Genomic DNA, 15,847 nt, shown 5'->3' with positions numbered 1-15,847 from the left:
TAACATTTATTGTCATTTTTATTAATTTGATGGGTAGTTTGCTGTAATGTTAAGTATTTTTATTTAGACAAAAACGTGTTTGGAAAGAATGATAATATACTGTAACATTTGTTGAAATATCGGATACTATTAAAGTTTCAAAGGTATGCAATTTCAAGCAATACATATATTTTTTCTGTCAAAATGAAAAAAATCCTTAAATCGGCTGGTATCAGTAAAGGAATCCATAGATGCGGTCTAGAACACACACATTCTCTATACGCTGATGATTTACTATTGTTTATATCTGATCCAATCTCTACCATTCCAAAGATTATTGAATTGCTAAACAATTTTGGATCATTCTCTGGCTATAAACTGAATTTCGCTAAGAGGGAATGCTTCCCTGTGAATAATTTGGCCCTTGAGATCCCTGATGGATATTTCCCATTTAAGATGTCCAGGAACAGCTTCAAATACTTAGGTGTACATATTTGTCGTAAGCTACCAGCTCTCTACAAGGACAATTTTCCACCTCTAATCGACAAACTTAAATTAGATTTGGAAAGGTGGAATGATTTACACATAACTATAGCTGGCAGGGTAAACTGCATCAAAATGAATGTGCTTCCTCGATTTTTGTTCCTGTTTCAATGTTTGCCTATCTTTTTACCCAATTCCTTTTTTTGCATAATAAACAAACTAATTTCATCTTTTATATGGAAAGGCAAGAATCCCAGGATTAGGAGAGAGTTCCTGCAAAGGCATAGGTCCGTAGGTGGTTTATCACTCCCTAATCTAAAATACTACTATTGGGCAGCTAACATACACAAAGTGACTCTCTGGATCCAAGAACCTGAATTAATCTGGTGCAAGTCTGAAGCTAGTTCCTGTTCTACCTCTCTCTTGGATCTGCTTACATCAAAATTACCTTATCGACCATCCCAATTTACTTGTAGTCCAATTGTCATTTCTACCCTTAGAATCTGGTCTCAATTTAGAAATACTTTCGGCCTGCAGGGCTTATCCAACCACAGCCCCACTCGTAATAACCATCTCTTCCTCCCTCCCAACACAGATGTAGCGTTTTCTCTATGGAAGCAGTCAAGCCTTAGCAGGCTAAAGGACTTATATATTGGTGATGTCTTCGCTAGTTTCAGTGAACTGTGTGAAAAATTTGACCTACCAAAATCTCACCTATTTCGATACTTTCAGGTTCGTAATTTTGTTAAATTAAATAGTTTCTCTTTCCCTAATACTCCACCTAATTCTTTAATTGACTCAATTTTAGATATTCCCACAAATCAGAAAGGCCTAATCTCCAAAATCTACATCTTAATATCCCAGTTTGGTAAAACGTCTCTTGATAAAATCAGAGGGAGTTGGGAAGAAGAGCTTGGCAGATCTATAGATGATGGAGATTGGGATTCTGCCTTAACCCAAATTAATAACAGTACATCCTGTTCAAGGCTTAATTTAATACAATTTAAGGTTGTCCATCGTATTTATTTTACTAATTCCAAACTCTCCAAAATATACCCCAATATCTCGGATACTTGTAACAGATGTTACATGTCACCTGCAAATATGACGCACATGTTTTGGTCTTGTCCCCATTTGCTGGATTATTGGACAACTATTTTCAAACACCTTGCTAAGGCATTGGATTTAAATCTGACACCATGTGCAGAAATGGCTATTTTTGGGACGGTATCAGATCCCCAAATAAGGAGAAAATGTAAGGATAGTATCGCCTTTGCATCCTTATTAGCACGTAGGAGAATTTTGCTGGAGTGGAAGTCACCAGTCTGCCCCAAAGCCTCCTTATGGCTTAAAGACCTTATGATGTATTTAGATCTGGAGAAAATAAAGTTCAATCTTAGGGGGGCACCTGGGAAGTTTTATTCTGTTTGGGGCTGTGTGGTTGACTACATAGCTAAATTAAAGACGCTACAGGACACATGAAAAGTTCACCTTTCATAAACCAGCTTCCTTTTTTTTTTTTTTTTTTTTTTTTTTTTTTTTAAATATTTATTCTGGGTGTATATTTACTATCTGCCTATGTTGAGAAGAAAGTGATGTACTAATTATTTTCCATTTGTAACTGTACCTTTAACTTACTGTATGTAGGACCTGGGGGGGGGATGGGGGTTATGTGTGTATGGGGTATGTGTCGGGTTGTTGTTCTTGGAAGTGGGTGGGAAAAAAAGGGGAAAATGTGACTACTGTTCTATTGTATATTGTAATACCTGTCAAATTTAATAAAAACATTTATTTAAATGAAAAAAAAAGAAGAAAAAAAAAATAAAAAATCCATTACGTTTAGTGAGACAATTTTAAGTACTATCTTGACACATATCATTTTCAGGTGTTTGCAGGCCAGATAGATAATACACTGTAACATTTGTTGCAATATCGGATACTATGGGTGTGGGAAAAAATCGATTCAAATTCGAATCGCGATTCTCACATTGTGTGATTCAGAATCAATTCTCATTTTTAAAAATGTATTTTTATTTATTTATTTATTTTATTTTTATTTTTATTTTATTTTATTTTATTTTATTTTTATTTCATTTTTATTTTTATTTTATTTTTATTTTATTTTTATTTTATTTTTATTTTATTTTTATTTTATTTTTTATTTTTTTAAATTTATTTTTATTTTTTATTTTATTATTATTTTTTTTTTTAAATGAATCAATCCAACAAAACAATACACAGCAATACCAAACAATGCAATCCAGTTCCAAAACCAAACCCGACCCAGCAACACTCAGAACTGCAATAAACAGAGCAATTGAGAGGAGACACAAACACGACACAGAACAAACCAAAAGTAGTGAAACAAAAATGAATATTATCAACAACAGTATCAATATTAGTTACAATTTCAACATAGCAGTGATTAAAAATCCCTCATTGACATTATCATTAGACATTTATAAAAAATAAATTAAAAAAAAGAACAATAGTGTCACAGTGGCTTACACTTGCATCCCATCTCATAAGCTTGACAACACACTGTGTCCAATATTTTCACAAAGATAAAATAAGTCATATTTTTGGTTCATTTAATAGTTAAAACAAATTTACATTATTGCAATCAATTGATAAAACATTGTCCTTTACAATTATAAAAGCTTTTTACAAAAATCTACTACTCTGCTTGCATGTCAGCAGACTGGGGTAGATCCTGCTGAAATCCTATGTATTGAATGAATAGAGAATTCTTTTGAATCGGGAAAATATAGTTTTTGAATCGAGAATCGCGTTGAATCGAAAAAAAATCGATTTTGAATCGAATCGTGACCCCAAAAGTCGATATTGAATCGGATCGTGGGACACCCAAAGATTCGGAGCCCTATCGGATACTATTAAAGTTTAAAAGGTATGCAATTTCAAGCAACACATATATTTTTTCTGTCAAAATTTAAAAAATCCATTACATTTAGTGAGAACATTTTAAGTACTTTCTTGACACATATAATTTCCAGGTGTTTGCAGGTCAGATAGATAATATACTGTAACATTTGTTGCAATATCGGATACTATTTAAGTTTAAAAGGTACACAATTTCAAGCAATACATATATTTTTTCTGTCAAAATGAAAGAAATCCATTACATTTAGTGAGAAAATGTTAAGTACTTTTTTGACACATAATTTCCAGGTGTTTGCAGGCCAGATAGATAATATACTGTAAAATGTTTTGCAATATCAGATACTATTAAAGTAGAAAAGGTATGCAATTCAAGTATTACATATATTTTTTCTGTCAAAATGAAAAAAAACCATTACATTTAGTGAGAAAATTTTAAGTACTTTCTTGACACATATAATTACTAGGTGTTTGCAGGCCAGATAGATAATATATTGTAACATTTGTTGCAATATCGGATACTATTAAAGTTTAAAAGGTATGGAATTTCAAGCAATACATATATTTTTTCTGTCAAAATGAAAAAAATCCATTACATTTAGTGAGAAAATTTTAAGTATTTTCTTGACACATATCATTTCCAGGTGTTTGCAGGCCAGATAAAAGATGTTGCGGGCCGGATCTGGCCCCGGGGCCTCGAGTTTGACACCTGTGATCTAACCCTTCACTGTCTGTCTGCTGTCTCCCCTCAGCACGGTGAGGAGAGCCAACTCCAACGAGCACGTGGGTTCTCTCACACGGAAAGATTCGGGTGACTCCAAAGGCAACAGAACTCGTGCGGGGTCCACGGGAAGTAATTCCAGCAGCAAAAGAAGTGACAGGTAACAAATGTCAGTGACAAATGAGTGAGCTCTTTTTTTTTTTTTTTTAAATGAAGGTCAGCCAAATCAAAACAAAAAATGTCCATGTTGAAAATGTGCAGGTGCGACGTGTTGATTGACAGATTGCTCGTTTACTTTACAGCAAGCAGAGGGACCCAGTGTTCAATGCAGGTAAGAGCTGTAGCCACATGACGCTGACAGTCGCATGTCAATGGAATTTTTAATGAATCCAAATGTCTTATTATTGAGGAATTCCTTCTTCCATCATCCATTGTCTTCTACATTACCGAGCACACGTCATTCATCACTTCATTTTCATTCCTGACACACATTGTTTCAATGAAACATTCTGAGGTGAACAGTTTTAGACCGCTTTCATTTTAAAGCCTCTATGCTGTAATAACCTATAAACAATGGCATAAAATCAGACAAATGGTGCTGAATATCAAACAAGGGGAGTATTGATTGCACTTCAAACGCCAGCGTGCTATTGATTTTTGTGTAAATTAAAGTGCTAATTTCAATTTGGTGAACGCACCACCATATGAGGTAGCACCTTTTCAAAGCATCCGTCAACTTCAAACTTGTGAGGCTACAGGCTAGGGCTGTACGGTATACCGGTATAAGTGTAGTACCGCGATACTAATGAATCATATTCGGTACTATACCGCCTCTGAAAAGTACCAGTCCACCACCCGCCTGTCGTCGTCACGTCGTGTCATTGCTGGTTTTACGAGCAGACGAGCATGTTCGGCAGCGCACAATCACAGAGTACTTACAAGCAGACACAGTGTGTAGACAGAAAAGGGAGAACGGACGCATTTTGGCTTAAAAACTAACGATAAAGGTGAAGTTATAACACTGAAACACCCTCAGGAAGAGGTGCTTTAAGACATGGCTAGTTAACTAGCGGCTAACGTCCATCCGCCGTTGGCAGTGTTTTAGCTACTTCTAAATCACTAATCCTCGCCTCCATGGCAACAAATAAAGTACATTTCTTACAAGTATCATCCCTGCAGGACGAGGAATAGCTAAACATGCTTCACTACACACCGTAGCTCACCGGCGTCACTATGTAAACAAACGCCATTGGTGGACCTACACCTAACATCCACTGTAATGATACCAAGTACAGTAGCGTATTTAGTCGATACTACTATGATTTTGTCGATATTTTTTGGCATCAACACATCTTCGTCCGTTTTAAAAAAATGTATGTTATGTTTATAAACTCAGGAAATATGTCCCTGCACACATGAGGTCTTTGAATATGACCAATGTATGATCCTGTAACGACTTGGTATCGGATTGATACCCAAGTTTGTGGTATCATCCAAAACTAATGTAAAGTATCAAACAACAGAAAAATAAGTGATTATTACATTTTAACAGAAGTGTAGATAGAACATGTTAAAAGAGAAAGTAAGCAGATGAACAAGTAGATTAACAATTCATTTTCTACCACTTGTCCTTAATAATGTTGACAAAATAATAGAATGATAAATGACACAATTTGTTACTGCATATGTCAGCAGACTAATTAGGAGCCTTTGTTTGTTTACTTACTAATAAAAGACAAGTTGTCTAGTATGTTCACTATTTTATTTAAGGACTTAACTGCAATAAGAAACATATGTTTAATGTACCCTAAGACTTGTTGTTAAAATAAAGCCAATAATGCAATTTTTTTGAGGTCCCCTTTATTTACAAAAGTACCGAAAAGTATCTAAATAATTTTAGTACCGGTACCAAAATATTGGTATCGTTACAACACTACTACAGGCTAATATCATCATTAAATACATTGTATGTAACCGAATGACACAGCAGATTGGAGGGGGATGCAACGATTCATATCACGGTTATTGTGACCAAAATTATCACGATTATCATTGTTGAATGTGCTCATAACATATTCATACACATGCTGAAATCTTTTAACTAAGTTTTATTTAATAAAGACTGTAATAAATTGATACACAATATACTTTCTTTTCAAAATAAAAAATAAATGTTGTTCTGGATTATTAAGAGCCATATTTTTATTTGAGTGTTTAAATCTCTATTTTTGGCATTTTAATGTGTTCAAGTTTTAGAATGTTTGATGAAATTTAATAAAGGCAAGTTGAGTGTTCACTTTGCCTTAAAGTCGAGATGTCACGCAAGTTTACTTCCAGTTATAGACAGCTTTGTCTTTGTTATTTAAGTTGTAAATAAACCAAACAACTTTGTTATATTTTTCCCGAGTATAGAATAACTCCTCTTTTCTAAGAGGGAACAGCCTGTAGGTTCATTGTGCAAAATGTAATATATTAGTTGCTGAGACAGCAATGTGTTTATATAAGTTTAGCTTGTGATATTGTTTTTCCTAAATGGGGAAAGATGTTCATGTGTCCTAAATTCATGTTAGCATGCAAGCTAGACTAGTCCATCCGTGAGTTAATCAACGTGCTCTATTAATCACGTTTTTTTTTGATAATTTTACCATCATTTAAAATGGTATTACTAACCATTAGAAAGAAGTTTTACCGCTGTTATCATTAACACCGCTTAGTAGGCTTCATTAGTTCATGCTCATAGACTAGTGTTGTCCCGATACCAATATTTTGGTACCGGTACCAAAATGTATTTCGATACTTTTTGGTACTTTGCGATACTTTTCTAAATAAAGGGGACCACAAGAAATTGCATTATTGGCTTTATTTGAACAAAAAATCTTAAGGTACATTAAACATATGTTTCTTATTGAAAGTTTGCCCTTAAGTAAAATAGTGAACATACTAGACAACTTGTCTTTTAATAGTAAGTAAGCAAACAAAGGCTCCTAATTAGTTTGCTGACATATGCAGTAACATATTGTGTCATTTATCATTGTATTATTTGGTCAACATTATGAGGGACGAAATGTAAAAATGTATTATTAATATTCTTGTTCGTTTACTGTTTATATCTGCTTATTTTCTCTTTTAACATGTTCTATCTACACTTCTCTTAAAATGTAATAATCATTTATTCTTCTGTTGTTTGGATACTTTACATTAGTTTTGGATAATACCACAAATTTGGGTATCAACCGGTACTTTTTAGAGGCGGTATAGTACCGAGTATGATTCTTTAGTATCGCGGTACTATACTAATACCGGTATACTGTACAACCCTATCATAGACTTAGATTGGTCAGATCCAGTCTTAGATTGGTCATATTAGTCTATAAGCATGAATTGATGAAGTCTTCTAAGACAAACCAAACTGTCCAGTTGTTTGATTGAATGCTCTGAGAATAGGTATCATTATGTATTATTTATATTTACTAAAGGGACACTGGGGCTGATTACACTTGGCCACAACATTAGGTACACATGAACATCGGATACAAGCAATTCTCTTTACAAAGATAATCATTTATGATATAGTTTTTGTATTGAATCTAATTTAGTCCTATATTATGTAGCTATGTTCCTATATTATGTAGCTACGGTCCATTATTAATAGCAGCATCATGCTTGGTTGGCTGTTTTCCACAAGGCTATCCATAAAGTGGTGGGCATATACTAAGTAAAGGTATACAGTATATTTGAGCTTGTATAGTTGGATCATATGTTTTTTCCTTTGTGTTACTAATCAGTTTGAAGCGTGTTTCTGTAGATTTCTACGTTAAAGTTACAGACGGAATAGCAGAATTGGCGGCTAAAAAGGGAATCTACTGTTTGACACAGATCATCACAGACATTTACATGAATGGGACTGAAATGCTGCCATCGTAAGGAGAAAGAGCGTTTGTCTGGGGAAAGCTACAAAGGGAGGGATTGTGTCTCTTAAATGGGCAAAGTGGAGAGCACAAGCCATTTAGCGTGTTTGTCTTCAAGAATATGCAGAATATATATTCTGATTATTAGAATGCAGACAATATATTGGGAGGAGGAGATGCAAATATAACCATTTAGCACTTGCATTGTGATTTATCAAACATGAAAGCGTTTGCATCCGCTGTTTTTGCGTCTTTATTTAGCATGTCTGGAAAGTTCGCGCAAATTGGCACAGTTACGCACAAATGGTTGTAAGAAAGCGCTGCAAAGACAAACGATTGAGAGAAACAATATCCTGTCTGTGTGCGTGTCAACATATTTAGACTTTCAGAAATAAAAAATATTAGACATATCGTCTATTCAGCAATGACATTTTATAATTTAATAGCTGCTGGATGATTTATGGGCAGATTAAAACAAATTGAATTGCTTCGTTTTTGTGGTTTGGCTTTTTTTTTCAAATATACAAAACCCAAAACCAGTGAAGTTGGTACATTGTGTAATTCGTAAATAAAAACAGAATATATTGATTTGCAAATCCTTTTCAACTTATATTCAATTGAATAGACTGCAAAGACAAGAAATATAATGTTCAAACTGAGAAACTTTTTTTTTTTTTACCATCACATTTGCTGGCTTTTGAACTTTGCGCCTATAACAGTCCGGATGGTTCTTTTCCTCTTTGGTACGGAGGACACGACGTCCACAGTTTCCAAAAACAATTTGAAATGTGGACTCGTCAGACCACAGAACTGTTTTCCACTTTGCATCAGTCCATCTTAGATGAGCTCTGGCCCAGCTAAGCTGGCAGCGATTCTGGGTGTTGTTGATAAATGGCTTTCGCTCTGCATAGAAGAGTTTTAACTTGCACTTACAGATGTAGCAACAGGTCTGTAATATCATTGCCTATGTGCAGTGATTTCTCCAGATTCTCTGAACCTTTTGATGATATGACAGACCGTAGATGGTGAAATCCCTGAAATTCCTTGCAGTAGCTCATTGAGAAATGTTGTTCTTAAACTGTTCGACAATTTGACCACGCATTTTTTCACAAAGTGCTGACCCTTGTTTGTGAATGACTGAGCATTTCATGGAAGCTGCTTTTATACCCAATTATGGCACCCACCTGTTCCCAATTAGCCTGTTCACCTGTGGGATGTTCCAAATAAGTGTTTGATGAGCATTCCTCAACTTTCTCAGTCTTTTTTGCCACTTGAAACATGTTGCAGACATCAAATTCCAAATGAGCTACTATTTGCAAAAAATAACAAAGTTTTCCAGTTTGAACATTAAGTATCTTGTCATTGCAGTCTATTCAATTGAATAGAGGTTGAAAAGGATTTGCAAATCATTGTATTTTGTTTTTATTTACGATTTACACAACGTGACAACTTCACTGGTTTTGGGGTTTGTACAATATTCAATACAATACGTCATCAAATAGACTGTTGCAAAAAAAAAAAAGTTGATAAATGAGCCAAAAATGGGTGAAAATACTATGTTTTAAGAACTCACGTCAATGTCCCACCACGTCTGTCTCCGACTGCTTGCCCGCAAGCTCTTCGGAGCAGACATCAAAACAAACTGCAAAAGTTCAAATGCTTGCCCTTTTCCTTCTTAAATCTTCTACGCGCAATAATATGGTTTAAAAAATGATGACTCTGATTGCATAAAATCCTTGAAATCGCCACAAATGCGCAAGGACTGAGACCTACTAGAATTGAAGCCATGTTTATTTCTGTAAAGCATGCAGTATGTATGACGTCATGTCATGTCCGTATGCGGGTCACATTGCGTTTGACATTGCATTTTTTGGGTAATATAAACCAGTGGTCCCCAACCTTTTTGTAGCTGCGGACTGGGGGGGGGGATTATGGTATTTTTTAAATTTCTTTATTTTTTGTCATAAAGAAATACAATCATGTGTGCTCACGGACTGTATCCCTGCAGACTGTATTGATCTATATTGATATATAATGTATATATTGTGTTTTTTATTTTGATTTAATAAAAAAAAAAAAAATATATATATATATATATATATATTTTTTTTTTTTTTTATTTTTTTTTTTATTTTTATTTATTTATTTATTTATTTATTTTTGTGCGGCCCGGTACCAATCGGTCCGCGGACCGATACCGGGCCGCAGCCCGGTGGTTGGGGACCACTGATATAAACGACTACATAAAAAGATCGCATTTGACAAAAAAAAATTTGAATTCGACATCCGACCCTGCAGCCTATAACATTTTCATGAAGTTTATTTTCGAACGGGTCTGGGAAAACGATAGCAGATATATATTTTAAACAGGTACATTTTCAAAAGATAAATTATGATATTTTGGAGAGGGTGGGACGTGGTTTCAGAATCGAACATCTTGCGGACGGACTCAAACACTGCTCATAAAAGTGACTGCGGAGCAAAATTTTGGCGTAATTTACACCAAAGCATATCCACAATAAAAATGTTTATTTAAAATCATCACAGGTCCCCTTGAACCAAATTAAGAGCTACATTTTGCAGAACAGGCGATCGTTTAATGTTGTGTTTATTGATCACCAGTCAGCCTGAGTGGTCTTGGTTGATTATAAATGGTTGATTTGTAAATGCTGTTTTATGTTGGGATATGTTTTCGGATTATCACGGGAAATATCACAATAATTAACAACTTACTCCTTTATTCCTCATGTTCCTGTTCCTGCTGTGGCAATATGCACGGTGACTAATGTAATTTGCACTCGGCAAATTCTATGTATTAGTTGGCATTAAAAATCAGAATTATATTGGCTTACACATAGATTATGTTCATGCACCATTGTTTATTCTAAAAATGGCACATGATTCATGGGCAATATTTGTCAGTATAATTACTGACATGAGTAGCATTGGTGATGGCATCAGAACACGCACTCACATGTTATGACAGACCAGAAAGTGAGGAAGCCTTGACGTCCCTCACCTGGTGCTTGTGTCTCTCTCTGTGACCTTTACAAAGGGATGCGACGTGTGACCCACTGCAAAGGTATGCCCCCTCCCCTTACGCCCCCTCCACCTGTGTGCCTTCCCATCACTGACCCCCACTCCACTTGGGCTTCACAGCTCTCTCGGCACTGCTGATCATTTATTTAAAATCGGACGCGCCTGTGCATCCAAAATGACGTCCTTACTGTAAATGATCAGAGAGCTGTCAAGACGGAGTGGTTTACCAAGCTGTGAGTGTGCTAGCTTTTGTTGTGTTGAGAGCAAAATATCAAACGTATATCCACACGCAGACATATGCTAGCTCACCCCCACTCCCACTGAGATTGTTGCTTCACGAGTGAGCATCACTTCAGCGCCACTTCAAACGATGTTCCTGCCGGAGTGTCTGCTTGCCTCGCCTTAACCTCTGTCGCCATGGTAACGACACAAATATTCTACACGCACACGCTCAGTGGCTTTGAGCTTTGCAATCACGCCGCAGTTCGGATATTTTTGGATCCGCCGCCGCTCTAGTTATTTGCACTTGCAAACCAGCTCACTTTTTATTTGTTTGTTCTTTTAGAAGTGGATTTTTTTGTTTGAAGCCTCCTTCAATTAAGCACTATGTTTTTTTAAAAGCCTTGTGACACCATTTTATTACAGATACGGTATCGCACTAAAGTCTGTAGAATCCCAACCATTTTATATAGGGATGTCCGATAATGGCTTTTTGCCGATATCCGATATTCCGATATTGTCCAACTCTTTAATTACCGATACCGATATCAACCGATACCGATATCAACCGATATATGCAGTCGTGGAATTAACACATTATTATGCCTAATTTGGACAACCAGGTATGGTGAAGATAAGGTACTTTTAAAGAAATTTAATAAAATAAAATAAGATAAACAAAATAAAAACATTTTCTTGAATAAAAATGAAAGTAAAACCATATAAAAACAGTTACATAGAAACTAGTAATTAATGAAAATTTGTAATATTAACTGTTAAAGGTTAGTACTATTAGTGGACCAGCAGCACGCACAATCATGTGTGCTTACGGACTGTATCCCTTGCAGACTGTATTGATATATATTGATATATAATGTAGGAACCAGAATATTAATAACAACCCTTTTGTGTGAATGCGTGTGAATGAGTGTAAATGGGGGAGGAAGGTTTTTTGGGTTGGTGCACTAATTGTAAGTGTTTCTTGTGTTTTTTATGTTGATTTAATAAAAAATTAAAAAAAACGATACTGATAATAAAAAAAACGATACCGATAAATTCAGATATTACATTTTAACGCATTTATCGGACATCTCTAATATATATATATATATATATATATATATATATATATATATATATATATATATATATATATATATATATATATATATATATATATATATATCTATCCATTTTCCACCGCTGATTCTCTTCGAGGTTGCGGGGGGCGCTGGAGCCTATCTCAGCTACAATCGGGCGGAAGGCGGGGTACACCCTGGACAAGTCGCCACCTCATCGCAGGGCCAACACAGATAGACAGACAACATTCACACTCACATTCACACACTAGGGCCAATTTAGTATTGCCAATCAACCTATCCCCAGGTGCATGTCTTTGGAGGTGCACAACCCACGCAGTCACAGGGAGAACATGCAAACTCCACACTGAAAAATCCCGAGCCCGGGATATAAGAAACACCTGAAAATATATACACGTCCCATCTCCGGAGGTCTCAAGGTTGGCAAGTATGGATTTATCAGGCATGGAAAATAAACATTTTAATTGTTATCTGGTGGCCTGCTCTGTTAGTCCTTAGCAGGAGCCTCAAACCTCAGGTTGGAAACCATAATGCTTCCCCAGTAGAATGTTGCCTCAAATATTCAAAATGTTAAGCTCTGATAAGGGCCCATTGTTGAATAATGGTGATAAAAATGTATTTTACTATAGAAGTTCCTCCCTCAACTTTCCTTTGTATTTGGACATTTCAATATGCTTAATTTAGCCCCATGATGACAGAACCTTTCTAACCGATTTTACTGACTTCCTTCAACCCTTTCCTTGGCACCCTCTTGGTCCTTGTTTGACCCACGCCACCCTTCACGCACGCCCTTCTCCATGACCCCTAGTCACAGTACAGCTTTACCTCAGCCGCTCTGCCGCACCGAGGACCAGCAGTGGCAGCCCTGCAGCTTCTGCCGTAGTGACGCGTTCAGGGACAACCCCAGACCGCACCAAGGCCCGCGTGGCCAGAAACAGAGGCGCTGCCAAGGTGCCACCAGTCAGAAAGACGCCAAGTGTTAGTTTCCAGTTGAGGAACACTGGGAGTCGGCCCGTGCACTCTACCCTCCACACACCAAGTTACCGCAGCCCCTTAAAGTCCCCAAGCCAGTACTTCCAGATTTGTTACTGAAATAGTTCTACTGTTGTCATACTATTGCGAATGTATGTACATAATAATAATTGACCGATTACTAACTGCTCTCAATGAAAATGGCCAATAACCAGTGACTATGATAACTAGTGGAACATTGTCATCATTATTGTTTCGATTGTTTTGCTGTGCTGTTGAATGCATGAATTACTTTTTTCAGTTTTAGCATTGTTTTGTTTTTTTCACAACATTCCTTTTTGTCTGCATTTGTCTGTATGTTGTTTAAAGGGACATGCACTTTTCTGGAATTTGGTCTATCATTCACAATCCTTATGTGCAACAAGAACACTTGTTTTACTTTTTTGTGCATTCTAACTGGTAAATAAAAGCTAGCAATAGTCAGCTAACAGTGGAGGTAATGGGATTGTCTCTATTCCGCCTATACAGCGCTCTAAAAAACACCAAAAGATCTCCCATCAACGTTTTATATACATGCTGTAAGTATATATGTAATGTAGTAACAGGCACATTCATAATAGCATGCAATATTTACATATTTTGGTAATTTTAAGCATACGGCGTCACAATAATTTCACAGACACATCACAACGTTCACTATTTCCTTCAAAAACAACAACACTACTAATCATGGCAGACTTCTTGGGGGCCAACAACGATTACTATGGGACAAATGATGATCCAGAACCTTTTATTGTGGAACCTAAATGAAAAGAAGATGAGCAACAAGTTTTAGAAACTAAATGATAAGTAGCATTAATAGTTTTACCCTTCTGATGATGTGTTGTTGCAATAGTAGCAGTAAGCACTAAGTAAGCACCAACATAATAAAACAATAATTTACTGTACAATGTCTGCTCTCACTGGGATGCCGACTGATGAGATGTTTTTTATATTCCCATTTAGATGAAGAACTTTGCATAATCCTCACACAGGTAAAAAGATAAATTAAAATAAGTGTGTGCAAACGAGCGTCTTCATGTCTTCCCTGCCATCTCCGGCTCTTAGTTGAATGTTAATGTTGGCCAACTACTCGGTTTAAGGACACAACCTTCTACCATACAGGTGAGAGGCATGATTTATAATCTAGCACAGGGGTCCCCAAACTTCAAACTTTCTTACTCGGGGCCGCATTGGGTTAAAAAGAATTGTCCGAGGGCAGGGCTGTATATATATATATATATATATATATATATATATATATATATATATATATATTATTATTATTATTTATTATTTATTTTTTAGCCGCTCAGGCAAATCATATTGTCTCAAAAAAAAAAAAAAAAAAAAAATATATATATATATATATATATATATATATATATATATATATATATATATATATATATATATATATATTATTATTATTATTATTATTATATTAAAAAAAAAAATATATATATATATATATATATATATATATATATATATATATATATATATATATATATATATATATATATATATATATATTATTTGTTCATATATATATATATATATATATATATATATATATATATATATATATATATATATATATATATATATATATATATATATATAATTATTATTATTATTATCTTTTTTTTTCTTTTTTTTTTGAGACAATATGATTTGCCTGAGCGGCTAGGAGACACCGAGAGTAACAAGTGGTACAAAATAGATTAGAAAGGACAGATTTGAAAAAAATAAAATAAAAAATAAAAAAATGTATTTTTTTTTTTTTTAACTTGGGACTTCCCGTGGGGCGGATTTTAGACACTGGCGGGCCGTAGTTTGGGGACTCCTGATCCAGCACAAACATTTACCAATTTAGAGGCGATGCAGCAGTTCACCGGCTCAGTATGTCAACAGCTGCATAAGCTAGTTAGCTCTCTGATCACGGCGCCGCTAAAAGTAGTTCCTCAGCGTTAGCGCTTGTAATAACAATATCGCTCATACATGGTTAATATTCAGGTCATGACATGTTAATAAAGTATTGTTTGCAGTTTTGGGATGTTTTTTAGAGGGCCTTATGGGCGGAATAGAGTACTCCCATGAGCTGCATGGTTGTTTTTTACGACTTAGAATGCATAAAAAAAGGACATATGTGTTCTTGTCTTACATAAGGATTGTGAACGAAAGGCAAAATTCCAAAATAGTACATTTCCCCTCTAACCTCTGCTGTGAGCCAAATGTTTATGCATCTTCTGCATTTGCATTTGCACTTTTTGTTTTCCCAGGAGTGTTCTGAAGTGACTAATAAAGTCAATGTCAAAGATCATTTGTCATTCATTCTCTTGCATTCGATAGTAAAAAGGAGAATCACATCTGTCCTCATAATTCATCACATCAGACATTGTCACAATATCAAAACAGTCATCGAAAAACCATCAATCATTAAACTACTAATATAACACCACAATGTTTTATTTGTTCATCTAACT

The 15,847-nt window shown here is 35.3% G+C and overlaps 1 protein-coding gene across 5 annotated transcripts in view; it reads left to right on the top strand.

Moving 5' to 3' along the window:
• eml1 (EMAP like 1) overlaps nt 1-15,847 on the top strand; it is a 151,276-nt gene that overhangs the window by 110,139 nt on the left and 25,290 nt on the right. For 3 of the 5 annotated variants that reach the window (XM_061968362.1, XM_061968360.1, XM_061968363.1), the window contains exons 5-7: nt 4,113-4,241; nt 4,384-4,412; nt 11,045-11,071. In XM_061968362.1, the coding sequence (XP_061824346.1) occupies nt 4,113-4,241; nt 4,384-4,412; nt 11,045-11,071 (185 nt within the window). The remainder of the gene's footprint in view (nt 1-4,112; nt 4,242-4,383; nt 4,413-11,044; nt 11,072-15,847) is intronic. The other 2 variants (XM_061968361.1, XM_061968364.1) reach the window with 1 other exon arrangement.

Source organism: Nerophis lumbriciformis, linkage group LG08 (assembly GCF_033978685.3).
Source record: "Nerophis lumbriciformis linkage group LG08, RoL_Nlum_v2.1, whole genome shotgun sequence".
Taxonomy (NCBI): domain Eukaryota; kingdom Metazoa; phylum Chordata; class Actinopteri; order Syngnathiformes; family Syngnathidae; genus Nerophis; species Nerophis lumbriciformis.
Note: the sequence above shows the minus strand (reverse complement) of the source record. Positions and strands in the feature narration are given on the sequence as shown.